General features: G+C 37.0%; 1 protein-coding gene across 3 annotated transcripts in view; it reads left to right on the forward strand.

The window, feature by feature from the left end:
- Nucleotides 1–15,062, forward strand: part of dapk1 (death-associated protein kinase 1) — a 76,147-nt gene that overhangs the window by 13,622 nt on the left and 47,463 nt on the right. For all 3 annotated transcript variants that reach the window (XM_067406036.1, XM_067406039.1, XM_067406037.1), the window contains exon 3: nucleotides 14,020–14,241. In XM_067406036.1, the coding sequence (XP_067262137.1) occupies nucleotides 14,020–14,241 (222 nt within the window). The remainder of the gene's footprint in view (nucleotides 1–14,019; nucleotides 14,242–15,062) is intronic.

Here is a 15,062-nt window from a genome sequence, read left to right on the forward strand (position 1 = left end):
CTATTTTGATGCAGAGCTTCAGCGTTTACGTCCGAACAACGGCTCAGTATCGGCCAATATTGAGCCCATCTTCGGACATAAACACTGAAGCTCTGCAACGAAAGTAGTGTAGCAGTATGACGGGGACAGACGAAGTTCTTGTTGAGTAAAGTTGTTATTTTTGTTTTGTTTTTGCACAAAAAAAGTATTTTCATTGCTTCATAGTATTAAGGTTGAACCACTGTAGTCATATTGACCGTTTTAATGATGTCTTTACCTTTCTGGACCTCAAAAGGTGCAATGTTGTTGCTGCTTATGTGTGGATCATATAACCTCAGACTTCATCAAAAATATCCTAATTTGTGTTCTGAAGACAAATGAAGGTCTTCTGGGTTTGGGATGACATGGGGGTGAGTAATTGACAGAGTAAATGACAGAAATTTCATTTTTGGGTGAACTAACCCTTTAAGATACACTGTAAGTGAACAGCACAGTCACATATCCTGAAAGCTGATCACTAGTGATCTGATCTGGTTGGTGGTAATCAGCAGTGCTGTCTTTTGAGCAGGGAAAACTCATATCGTTGAAAATATCTTCATACTGAACAGATAAAAAAATTCTAAAAATAGCATATAATAATAATTCTTCCTCTTTCTCTTTAAAGCTAAACAAGGAAATTTGCATATCCTCATTCTAAAAGTATTTTGTACTTATGCACAACTGGAACCAGTACAACTGACAGATATTTGAGCAGATAATCATTTGTAAGGACAGAACAAACTTGATTTGTTTTTTGTTTAGAGTCGAAAATTTTCTCATTTAAGTATAACGTTTGAAGTGGAGGGAAACAGAAAAAAAACTGCCCATATGTATATGGACAAAATTATCAAAAGTGACAGTAAATTAATAATAATGTTACAATATTTTTTGTATTTCAAATAAATGCGGTTATTTTGAATTTTCTATGTATCACTGTACCACAAAAGAAATGGATGAAGATGAAGATGATTTTTTTCTTAAATAGTTGTAATAGTGTTTAACAATGTTACAACTTTTTTAACTGTATTTTTGATCAAATAAGTATTGTCTTTGTGAGAGTAAGAGACCTCTTTTCTTACTGATTCTAAACTTTTGATAATTATATAAGTGTGTATAAAAACGCATAGCCGAACCATGGCTAGAATAAACACAACCTTGCACTCTATTAAAATTTCAGACTAGGGTACATTTTTACTTTTGATCTTTTATAAAAATTACTGAGCCATTAAAGTAGGAACACACCAAATGGAAATTTTTGTCCGAAACAGCTATTTCCGGTTTCAGGTCGAAATGGTTATAGAGGGCCAAAATCAGTGACACAAACAGACGTTTAATTGCTGCTTTTTAAAATGGCACGTTTCGACTGTGTTCAGCAGACAGCTTTGGATTGACAATATTAATTCCTCGATTTTAATCTGATATGGTTTCTTAAATCTAAAACATTTTAGTTTGTGCTGTTTTTTGTTTATGTGCTGCGTGAACAAAACTTCACTAAACATTTGTAGCGTGTCTGCCATCCAATAATCGCAACATGCTTTGTGCTTTGTTACTTTTAATATGAAGCAAAGTCTCAACTTTAAAATTCTGTCGATTTTATTGAAATTCAAACAATAAATGAAGTTTTGGCCCTCTTTATTATGGCATGGCAGATCGCTCAGTTCCAGTGGCAGCGCACGTGAACTGATCATCTAATTTCCTCTTTACTACTTACAGCATGAAATAAACATGGGTGAACATCAGAAGGTATGTTGAAAGATACCTTACAACTTGTTGAAATGAATCCTGTTTCATGTAATCGCTCAGTCAGTGTTTTGAAATTAATAAAACGGCTTGTAGGCCATAGAGTGTTTTAGTTTTAGGTATTTGAGTGTTGATCAGTTAAATTTATTTTCAGTTTGGGTTTTCGGCCAAGCGCATCCTAAATTTTCACTTTCAGCCCAGAATTTTCATTTCGGTGCATCCCTAATTTAAAGAGCCCCTTATTAGAATATTACGTTGTTAGCTTAGCAGCAGACTAATAGCAAACTCTGTTGAAATCGAATGCTATGTCTAGTTTTGTGTGGTGCACATGAGTGCTCATTGGCCTTGTTTGATATTGGCAAATCACTGGCAGCCTGTTATGGCTCAGGACCTTCATCATTTGTTACTTTCACACTGTTTTCACCTTAGTTGTCGATTCCATGCTCAATCTACTCTCTGTACAGCTTTTGTAATTAATTAAGCCCCAGCTATCCAGCAAGGCTAATGCTGTGCCCCACCATCTGAAGCACGCCAAGTTAGACTCCATGCCTTTATGATGGTTCAAAAAGTAGATGTTTGGCAGGAACGCTGGCTGCGTAGGGTCTGCTGCCAGGAGGCAACTTTGTTTTCTAAGTCTCGCAAAAGAACAGCTTGGACTGGAGACATGAGGAAGTGAGAGGAAATGAGGGTAACTGAAACAGCGCCATATTCCCAGGTGTGTCTCCCTCGCTCAGAAGTTCAAAAGTGCGAGGCTTTCAATAAATGGTGGGATAAATTGTATGATAATCCTGATACTGTAGTGCTTTCAGAATTCAGAATTATTTATGGATCAGACCGGCTTAGATTATGAGCCACTCTTATCGCTGGGCTCTTTGGGTGTAATAATATGGGGGTTGTTGAAAGCAGTCTGGGGGCCGGTGTTGTGCTAACCAGTCAGGCACCCCACTGAACACCCTGACGAGCCAATGGTGGGCCGGCACAAAAGCTGCTTTGTCATAAAGCTTGCAGGGGTCGAAACCCAGCCGACATGATTATACAAAGTAGTTATTATCAGACGAGGCAGAGGCCAATATGAAATGTAAACTATAGTGTTAATGTTGTCCTTTTTTGGCTTTTTTCCCTCCAATCATAACCACATCCAACCAGTTTTTTGTTAATCTATTAATATATTCAGAAATACTTAATTCAGTTCATACTTGCATTGACTTGAATAGAAATCTTCTATGACGAGCATGTTTGTAATTTCTAATTTCTTTTATGATATCAGAAGAAAAAAAGCATAATTAGTGCTGATTATGTGATTGACCCTTATAGTAACTTTTTATATTATATTAACCAACAAAAAGTACCTGGGATTTTCTTGTATTTGGTTGTTGAATCCCATCTGAGTTGAAACCCTTGGTTGAGTTTTCCCTTCACGCATGTGGATGGAGGCCTTTGAGACAACTTTCATCTCACTGCTGCTATTCTAAGCTTGCATGACGTTGGTTTTGCACCAGGTGAAAATGCATCTCATTTCCACAGTGTAAACACTCTAAAAGCAAGATGGGAGCAAACACATTCCCTGAGCCACTTGACAATGACTCCTTGAGGTGAGACCGAAGGGAATGAAACCAAAGCTGGGAAAAACCAACAACTCACTTGGCATCTTGGGGAAAAAAAACAAAAACATTGAGGTTCAATATATTTTTTTCTTTCTAGTAAGAATCTCTTGTGAATTGTACATCTTTATTTTGCTCCAAGGTTGGTGGTCTGCCGGTTTTTATATCAATATGTGGTTTGTACTCTGAAATGAAAGGGATAAACTGTTCCTTGAATTTGTCTTTTTTTCTGCTTCCTTGTTCTCCTTTGCCTTTTTCAATTTCCCGCTCAAATGAGCAAGCTAGCGTGCAAAATTGGTAGGTGTCCTTCGTAAATGACAATGTCTACACTCTGCATTTTAAAAAGTGTTGACAGCTGTCTCATTGTGCACTTTTCTGAGCAATATTCTGCATTCATTCAATATCAAATGCATTTTATGCAGTGTTTAGGGTTTACTGCTGTGTGCTTACATTTCACATGGTTTCAAATAAGATGAGCAATTAATTGTCATTCCCTTTGTGAAGTGGTTCGGTCTAGTGTTTCTCTCTTTGGCACACGCAGAGGAGTCAGCAGTCACCGATGAGGCTGAGTAATGGGTTCAAAGGTCACTGTTCGTGATATGCTGACATTTTATCTGTTATTAAAGTGTTTTGATGAGCCCATCTCTCTTTTTGATGTGGATTACAGCAGGATTCTGCCCTCCAGCTGCGTTTTCTTCATATTGCTCCGTTGAGCCCGGTCTAAGAACAGCAGGAGAGTGGATCTTCTTAGGTCTTGTAGTAGAGATCTTCGATCAGTGACAGTCTTAGAATTTAACAGTAGAATCGCTGGACAAAATTTTGGTGAAAAATAGCATCTGAAGACAGCTGTAACAAGTAAATTTATAAATGATCTACAGAGAAATAACGATTGTAGTCATTAAATATTTGCATGGTTATCTAAGAGCTCACTTGAATTTGCTCTACACCATTAGACATAATGTCATGTTAACTTTCCGACAGACTTCCAATGTTTCTTACGAGGTAGCATACAAAAACATTGACTGACTGGGTTATAGATTATATAAGAGGTCAATCACTTTGAATGAACATATGAACATAACTATACTCTTGTAAATAAAACATTTTTTTGTTTTTGTTTTAGATAATTTGAGTATGGTTTGCAAGAAAATACTATTTTAATTTTTCTACTTCAAAATTTCATGTTTAATTCAATCTGTTACTTACTGTTTCTTTGTAATTGTTTGTGAAATCTTCTACAGTTTCTGAGTGAATTGTTTCTACTCCAGTTTATATTACAAGGAAAAAAATGAAATCATTTACTTTCAAAAAGGTATGACTTTTTTTTTTCTTCTTCTGTGGAGCACATAAGAAGATATTTTAAAGAATGTCCATCCATCCATCCATCCATCCATCCATCCATCCATCCATCCATCCATCCATCCATCCATCCACATTTTTTTAAGCCAGAGTTGTTAGTCACAAAAAATCTTGTTTAAAGGATTAGTTCACTTTCAAATGAAAATTAGCCCAAGCTTTACTCACCCTCAAGCCATGTTTATGACTTTCTTCTTTCTGATGAACATAATCGAAGAAATATTAATAAATATCCTGATGCATCTGAGCTTTATAATGGCAGTGAACGGGACCCACGAGTACGAGCTGAAGTGCCTCCATCCACATCCATCCATCATAAACTTGTACTCCACATGGCTCCGGGGGGTTAATAAAGTCCTTCTGATGCGAAGCGATGAATTTGTATAAAACAATATCCATATTTAAACAAGTCAAATATCTAGCTTCTGCCAGAGCGCCTTCCGTATTCAAATTACAGAAAAATGGAACTGGCGCCGCTTTAGTTCCATAAGTTGAATGGGGAAGGTGTAGGACACACAGCTTAAGCTTTTTGAAGAATACGGAAGGCAGTCTGGCAGAAACATTTTCAATGTGAGCATTTGTGTATATAAAGCATATACATATATATATTTTTTTTTTTGTTAGAAAATGACAGATCGTTTCGCTAGATACGACCCTTATTCTTCATCTGGTATCATTTAAAGCCCTTTGAAGCTGCACTGAAACTGTAATTTTGACCCTTCAACCCTTTGGGGTCCATTGAAGTCCAGTATAAGGAGAATAATCCTGGAATTATGCAATAAAGGAAAGGTTCGTGGAGTTATGGCAACAATATGATGTTCCTCGAGGGACTATCACAACAGAGAAAAAAAGATGAATGCTGGTAAACGATAGCAGAGGCGCTTCAGCAACCCATGCTGCGTCCCAATTCGCATACTATCCGCCCTAAATGGTATTCGAAAAAATAATTAGTATGTCCCAAATCTTAGTATGTTGAAATAAGTATTCCAAAGATACCCGGATGGTCTACTTTTTCCGGTTAGAATTCGAAGTGCAGATCCGTGCACACTTCTAATGGCTAATATTGCCCATAGCACATTGCGATGTGGACGAGGATTCGATTAGAATTACAAATAAGAATAAAAAGTGTTAACCTACAAACATGACGGATGTGCAAGGTCCAACGGTTAAGCAGAGCAGTTAAGATAAAGGGGCTTGAATGAATAATAATCAGTATCCAACCTGATGAAAAGATATTTATTAAATGTTATCCACATTATATTTCATCTGCAACAGCATTGTGAACTTTTATAACGATGTGTTTGGTCATTAACTTTTAAATGCATCATTATGCAAAGATGAGGCGAGTTCTCTGCATGAAAGACCCATGACTGGCAGATAAACGTGCGACCACATTTCTCTCCGAAACGGTAGGAAAATAAATGTAATTAAATGTGGAGGATTTTAACTGTGGCAAGATGATTGACAGGGCAATTTAAATAGTTACAGGCTGCGTAACTAAGCGACAGAACGTCCGTTAAAGACGCAGTTATGACGAGGTAGTATGTCCCAAAGCTTGCATACTCTTCTGCTACACACTCAAAAGTATGTACTTTTTCTTTACAAAAACAGTACATACTTTTAGGACATGGTACGCAGCACCAGTGAATACAGGAATTAGCATTAAGCTAACATGCCTCTTCGGTAGCATGTTTGCTAAACGTTTGTTTATGTTCTTGTTTCCGGAAGTCAGTCAATAGTTCTGCCTTCTCATTGACATCACATACGTCATTAAAGACGGCAAGCAATGATTGGTGGGGAAGCAATGTTTAGTCTGAAAGGTTTCTTGTCCATGACATCATAAGAATTTAAGAGTCAAAATTGCATAATATGACACAGTGACAGTAAGAGACAAAAATATTGTGTAGTCTGAACCTGGAATAAGTTTGTATGAAGTGGGGGACTAATGACATAATTGTTATTTTTGGATGAACTTTCCCTTTAAATGCTCCAAACATGACTAGAATTTATTTATTTTGCTGCAGTGTGAATGTATCGACTGATCATGTCTGATAATGGTTGCTATATTTATAGACACAGATTTAGTGTGCTTTGGGTTTAAACATGAAGATTTGTCTATTTGTGACTTTTTAGCATTTAGAATATGCAATAGAATAAAATATAATTCAAAACAGGCTGTTCATTCCCTTGGTCAGCAAGAGATGAGGCATCTGTGTATCTCAGTGGATAAAATGCTGCATAATGGCTGTGCAGCACAACAAAGGTGCTGTGAATCCTAATGGCAACCTGGACTGGTGTTCAACCGCACACAGGAGGGAGGGTCATTTGGAAGAAAATGCACCAAAATGAAGTAAAACAGATGTACAATAGTGAAACCAAGAAAAAGGGAACAAGCCCTGGAGATAGTGGCATTCGATCAGCCCCCCTCTTCATTATTCGCCCGTGATCATTACGTCTTCATTGTCGTAAAGGTGATTTTGCCATGACACCAGGTCAGGCTGATGCTGGGAATTTTGACAATGACATTCAAATCCTGCCTGAAGAATAAGCCAGGCACAAGGAATCTGTATTCAGACCACGTTAACCCACTTAAATATTCATCCAGAGCAGTGCTGGCTGGTTAGGACTGTCCGTGTGTGTTACGCTAATGGCACTGAGTGCACCTGGCATTATGTTTTCATTAGGAACCCACCACTTAGTGAAGGATCTCTAATTTTTCAGAGTTTCTTACTTGCCAACCTTTTATATTTGCTCATTCATGCTCATCCTCAACCTGTCATGACAAAGGCCTCCCATCTGACAGGAACATCTCTGATCTTATTTGCGCAGCTTGTTAGTTTGCATTTCGTACAAAATGTAACAGGGCAAAATGTAGCAGGTCTGCTTTCATTGCAACCCAGAATTGCCTTTGACACACGCTTTTGTTCAAAAAGCTCAGAATGATCCATAATTGAGTATTCAGAAGATAGCAGGCTACATAAAAGACTAAAGCACCTGCAAACAAAGTGTTCCCCTGTGGGAATACGCCCCTGCACTTGTATGAGTTGTGAGAGATTGACTCATACAACCAAAATGATCATTCTGGAATTAAATTACTTGAATTACTACATTATATTAAATGAATGGATAATGTGTTTAGGTGCATATACATTTGTTTTAGTTATTTGGTGGTTTTTCATTATTTATGTATTGTGTTGGGAGAAAAAAAAGACAAATAAAAAATTAGGAAAAGCACTGAAATGGAAATAGTATAACGAAGCTATGAAAATTCATGTTCTTCACATCACGCATGGGGATTACAGTAAATCAACAATAAACAGTGATCCTCGCAATAAGGGTTTCATGAGACTAGTGCCCAGTCATCATAAATGTGGTGCTGAATCAAACGCACACATTCTGCAAATGTGGTTTTCCAAATCAGCATTCTCACCCATTTGTGTTGAGTAATGCAAATCTCTCTTTCTCGGCCCTCCTGGTCTAAAGATCTTTTCAGGCAGGCCCGGACTGCGATAGGTACACAGAAAACAGGACGCAAAAGGGAAACAGAGGCTGTTCACATCCCTCCCTCTAGTCCTCCTCCACAACCTGGCTCAAGTTTCACTGCAAAAGTTGGAAGCCTCTTTCCAAAGAAGTAACAAAGAACAACATAATCCCTCGCAATAGTGTGTGTCTGGGCGTAAAAGCTGAGTTTGCTGGCCCTCTTTGTTTACATAATTTTTGATGCGTCCTTTAGGTTTAAACATGCAAATTAAGTCATTATTAATGATAGGCTATTTTGCCTCATTGAGGTTGAGCGGGAGTGTAACTTGCACTTAAAGCATGGGGTCTCTCCTATGGGAATAATTACAGAGTGGGATTTTCCACTGAATGGGTTGTTGACATTTAGGCTTGTTCATAACCTGGCCATGGAGAGCTGCTCCAGATGCATTGCAAAGTCATACTATTACATTTCTCCTGTCCATTTATTGATAAAAAACATATTTTGACCATTTGACTGTTTCTGATTTATTCTTATTAGATCTTTACCATGTCTTTGCTCTGCCCCTTGGCATCTGTATAATATCTGTAGTGTGATTGGAAAAATTATAGAATTGATATTGATATAGATGGTGTATAGATGGACTGTATTGCTAGGAGAATGTTGCTCAATCACTTCACCACAAAGCTGTCCAAGTGATTACGGAAGTTTATTATATACATTTTATGCATTTTCATATTTAAGAAAAGTACAGCCAAAAGTGAAGTTATTATTTTCTCACTCTCAATGTCATTTTAAGTCCATATGACTTTCTTACTTCTGTGAAACAAAGGATTATATATGTTATGAATGGAAGCATCTCCATTCAGGGTTTTTTTCCCTTACAACAGTAGTTCATGATTAAGCTCCAAACATGGAATAAATAAATAAATAAATAAATAAATAAATCTGCTCTGTCAGAGCAGTTCTTGTATTAACAGCTCACTGGAGGAGAAGATTATCAGTGAATAATGACTTACATTTCATTCTGTTCCTCATACAAAAACTATTGTATGACTGAATGACACATGCACACAGTCATATGGATATATATGCTACTGTTAAGGGTTGGTAAGACTGCATTTATTTGATCAAAAATACAGTAAAACAGTAATACTGTAAATTATTGTCATTTTTTTTTTTTGTATTTTTGTCGAAACCTTTATACTTTCAGGATTCTTTTATGAAAAGAAAGTTCAAAAGAACTGCGTTTACCTGAAATAACAAAAATGTGGTTACATTATAAATGTCTTTTGCTGTCCTTTAAACAGTGTGTAACAGTTCTCATTGTATGGTAAAGACTTAAACAAAGGTTTTCCATATTTGTTTCTTTTTGTTTTATGCTGGAAAAAAAAAACTAACAAATGAGAGCATGTGAAATGAGAAGATGAGTAAATAATGACTATTCTTTCAAGACGATCTGAACAGTTGTTTTGAGAAAGTCACTACTTGGGGAAACACTTTCTACTCTTACTGAATCAATTCTCAAACACAGCCCTTTGCTTTCAATACTACTTCAGGTCTTCCATCTGCATGTTGGATTCACCTTCAGACTCCCTCAAGGTACTTTCTTAACACACTATGAACAAATATTAATTATTGTGGATCAGCTTTATAATCTGTCATTGAAAGTGTTACTGACCTACATGTTTGTGCTTCATTCGGTCTCGTACATGATGCAAGTCCCAGGTTGTAATCCTGGTTATGAATCTGGAAAACTTAATCTGGATTTTAATCTGACAGTGCTTTCTTTATCTTATGCAGAAGTAATCAGCCCTCTAAGAAGTTGTGCCTTCTGTTGCACAATGTAAAAGAGGTCATGTGATGTACTAGTAGCATTTCCCATGACTGTGGAAAATGTTTTGACTCTTATAGGCTAAAGGGCAAAGTCCAGGAACTGTAATTAATGTAACTGATGTGAATTCCAACATGATTGGATCTATTATACAAAATTCTTTGAATTTTACACTGTTCTTGTTTTTTTGTATTCAGAGATCTTTTCATAGTGAAGTTTCATATACCCTAAAAAATGGTGTTGGATTTACTTTTTCACTCTGAATTCACTAGTGAATTTTAACCACATATAGCAACAACTTCAATAGTTTAACAAAACTCATATAACTTTAAGACAAAGTGACTTAAAGCACTCCAGACACTAGATGAATGCCAGCTCAGCTTCAGCCTTAATAATGGGAACTTGTATCTTGTGCAAATCTTGTGCCCATCTTGTGTGTGTATCTTGTGCCCACTCTAAAAAGTACTTCCTCTGGGCCAGCTCTTTAAAGTCTGCTGTGATTGCCATGGCGCTCCAGATTTCATGAGCATGAACCCTGCTACACTGACATCTTGATACGCACATTTGCCTCATCTCCCATTCAGAGCTGGCAGAAACAGCTCTGAAAAGGACTAACTTGTATAAGAGAAAAACATGCCGTGTCTATTGTTGCCCGGTTGCCGGGCTATGTGTGACGATGTTTGCTGTGGACTATTGTGCTCCGCAGGCCTCTTTCTAGCTGACATGACCCCCTCCTCTCCTACTGCCCTGCCCCCAGCACTGCTATGGAAACTGGCACAGCTGAAGACCCATGCCCTCCTCTCACTGAGGAGTGTCGCTGACAAAAGCATTTAGACATGCTTGAATGCCAAAAGTAACGCTGTCAAAACCATGAGGCATGACTTTCTGATTTTCAGCTTTTTATTTCTGCTCTTGAAATGTGCCCAGTCCTGTGTACATTATTATTTGTTTATTGTTTAGTATAATAGTCAACAAAAAATAACAATACAACTTACTATAAGCAATCAGTGATAGTTGATTGATAGTCAATTATTTATTTATTTATTTTTTTTAGTTTTTTCTGGTTCTTCATTAAAAGATTTGTATACTAAAAAAATTAAATGTTGTTCTGAACCTGTATCACTTTCTTCCATAGAACAATTTTCAATATAATGGAATTGGGGAAATCATCAGAACATCATAAAAGTGACCCTTATGATTTCTGAAGCCATATGCTTTTTTTAAGGAGCAGACCGAAATGTAAGACTTTTTTCAGTGGCAGTGTTGTCATCTGTACTGAGAAGTAGAAATGTCCTATATGTAAAATAGTCATTCATCAGTCAAATCTTTTAATGTGAATTGGTTGATCCAGTTCATAAAACAGTTCGGAATGATTTGGATCAGATGGTTCCGGTTAGTGAATGGACTCAACTCGATACTGACTCAATAATTTGCTTACAGTGGTTAAAGGAATAGTTTACGCAGAAATGAAAATTCAGTAATACTTTATTTTATGGTCTTTTAACTAGTTGCTTATTAGCATGCATATTACTAGAATATTGGCTGTTTATTAGTACTTATTAAGAACATATTAATGCCTTATTCTGCTTTACCTTATTCTACATTCTTAATCCTAACCAATACCTAAAATTTGTGCTGCGTTCCAGGCAGGTTTTTGAGCCGTAAGTCACGATTTCAAATCATGACTCACGACTTTGTAGCGTTCCTGGAAAATCACACCAAACTACGTAAAAGTGTAAACAAACCAACATGGCGGAACGTGCGGGGCTTATGCTCATTAACAATTATTTCTATCGCCAAAGGTGTTTACTCCTTGCTTATTTGAGGAAAACGGCGCATAAGGCAAGAGAAGCTGTTATACCTTTTATTTTACCGTGCACTTGCATAAACACTGCATTCGTAGGGGCTGCCATTGTTGTTTCGCGGGCTATGTGACATCAGAACCCGTAACTGGGAGTACATCGATCTAGTACGAGTTCACGGGTAGGAAATCACGGCTTTGACTGCTGTTCCAGTGCACTTTCACGGGTAGAAGGTTGGAAAAACACGGGTTACGGGTTGCCTGGAACGCGGCATAATAACTACCTTACTAACTATTAATAAGTCAAGCCAAGTCAAATTTATTTATATAGCGCTTTTACAATTGGTAATTGTTCAAAGCAGCTTTACATATTAGAAGCACAAAAAAGGGAAAGGGAAAGTGGTTAAAAATAAGCTGTACAACCAAGCGTGGTAATATGTAACAAATACAAGATGGTGCTACATTAAGCCAATGTCGGCTGACTCCCAGGGGTGGAAAAAAAACCCTAGGAGAAAAACCCAGCGTGCTAGCACTGCGAAAAAAGTCCTAGGAGGGAAAAAACCCCTTGGTAAGCAGTAATAAGCAGTGAATTAGGAGTTTGTTGAGAGAAAATTTGTAGTTAATAGTTTGTGTTTCCTATACTAAACTGTGTTACTGAAAATTCTGTTATTAGTTATGTGAATTAACAATGAACTAACTTGAATTTCCTTTAAAATGTCTTATGGATTTTTTGAAGCATCATTGTTTTGTTGGAATGGATGTTCGACAGAGGGACAGATCAGGTTTCATTAAAAATATCTTCAATTGTGTTTTGAAGATGTGTGAAAGTCTTATGGGTTTGGAATGACATGGGGGTGAATAAATAATGACAGATTTTTCATTTTTGACCAAACTAACCATTTAAAATATATGGATATGAAGATTATCACTGAATAATGATTGAAATTGAGGTGTGTTTCTTTTACAAAGCTCATATGGCTTCACAATATATAACATGGAATATAATCATATGAACTAATTGTATCATTTTAGGACCAGTCTTCATTCACTTTAAAATGTGGAAAGAAGTGGCCAGGATATTCTCTTTAGAAATTCACATTTTGTGTTGCATAGAATAAGATGACACCATTTTTATTTTTTGGGTGAACTATTCCTTTAAGATTACACAGCGAGGATCTCTGCTTTCTCCGAACCTTTCAGGCCCCAGATAAAATGCAAATGTACTGTCTCATTTTGCTGTGGGGCCTGATTGCTGTCTGGGTGACAAAAGGTGGAGCAGGCAAGAATAGAGGCCCTGCGTTTTGTATTTGCATGAGAAAGCCCCATCCCAATGACCACTTTCCTTTTCCGTGGTGTTTAGTTTTTTGTTTTTTTGCCCAAAAACAATTGTCTTTTCTGTGGAAAGAAACCTCCCAACAGCTGTATAACAGCATCTTTTAAAAGAGCCAGAGCTGTTGCAGAGCTGTGACATTTTGAGAGGATCCTATTGGGATATTCCTCACAATATATGCTGCTTGATCGGAAGAGTTATAAGCTTCAGGGGACCAAATGTGCTTGTTTTTTATACTGGTGTGTTTGGTATGATGGCTTTGAATGGCGTAGCGTGGGAGTCATTGTTATCCACCCTGATAATATCAACCATTGAACAGCAATGAATATACACAGTATGTGGGGAAATCAGTTATCATGCTGTTTTGCGTTTAATATGCTGTATTAGGCCTTAGTTATGTCATTCAATAGAAATTCTTACATTCGTACAGAGCTTGATATTAGTATTTAAATGTGATTGTTATGGTCAGCCTGACTTGATCTTGTTGGCAATTTGTGACCGTTCAGCTTGGCTGACTGTTGGTTTCTGGCAGTGGTTCAGAATGCATGTTGTGGCTTACAGAGACTAAGATGGGAACGTGTCGAAGGGGAATGTGGTGTCCTGCCTGTTGGCAATATGCTATAGAGGAGCAAAACTGAATTCACACATTAAAGTGTCATTTTCTCTTCTAATTTTAGAGCATTGTGTCATTTTCTGGATGCACAAATATCGCTTTTCTAAATTTATTACACAATAAATCTCTGCTAAATGTCCAGATGTTTGTATTGAAATGTTTATTTAGCTTTTGAATGACCAGGCTCTTGAATATTTGTTTGTGCTTGAATATGACGACACATTTTTTTTTTTTTTTTTTTTTTTCAGTGGTCAGTTCGCCTTGGTAAAGAAATGCCGTCATAAGAACACTGGTGTGGAATATGCAGCCAAATTTATCAAGAAGCGGCGCAGCAAATCTAGTCGGCGAGGGGTCTCCAAAGAGGACATTGAGAGGGAGGTCAGCATCTTGAGGGAAATCCAGCACCCAAATGTCATCACCCTACACGATGTGTTTGAAAACAAGAATGAGGTCATTCTCATCCTGGAGCTGTGAGTCACTGTTTTTCTTGCATTTACTGAATCATGAATTCATTAAGAGCCTCTATTCATCTTATTTCTGTGGCACAATTAAAAACGAAATCAGTAAAATCACTAAATCAATAATAGACGTAAGTAGTGTATGAACACCTGACATGAAATTTTAAAGCTCTGAAACATGACAGTATGAATAAATCTTAAAAATAGGTTGTCTAGGGCTTCTCACTGAATTCAGTTGCATCAGCCTTTACTTACAAAGTAAACACTTGACAAGGTCAACAGTGGGGGGTTGAGGAGAACCAGTCTATTGAGAAGATGAACCAGTTTTGCTCGTTGTGCTGTCCACATTCATACACTACTGCCAATGTTTTCAAATGGAAAAGACATGCATTGATGTTTGTACTGTCTTAACTATACTGGTGCACAAAAATAAAGACCTTTGGCTGATAAAGCAAAGTTTATTTTAAGTTGTAAGTCAGGGCTCAATGCTAAGGATTTTTTTCTATCGCCCTGGGGGTCACATTTTTACTAGCCCTGCCAAAATTTACACTGGCCCCACTACAAAAGTAAATAATTAAATAATAATAATAATAAAATAGTTATTGTTTTCATCGCTTTTTACTGTTGTAACCTTGTATTCTATTAAATAAGCTTATCGCACCAATATTTCTTGTTTTCAATTTTGATACCACAGAAAAACTACTAGCCCAACTTATATAAAGTTCAAACATTATGAAAGAGAAGTGAACAATCAGTAATAAAGTAAGAACAAACTAATTATAAGCAATAGCACAAATACAGTAGAAAAGAGATACAAATAAACTAAACAGTGC

Source organism: Chanodichthys erythropterus, chromosome 13, assembly GCF_024489055.1.
Source record: "Chanodichthys erythropterus isolate Z2021 chromosome 13, ASM2448905v1, whole genome shotgun sequence".
Classification (NCBI taxonomy): Eukaryota; Metazoa; Chordata; class Actinopteri; order Cypriniformes; family Xenocyprididae; genus Chanodichthys; species Chanodichthys erythropterus.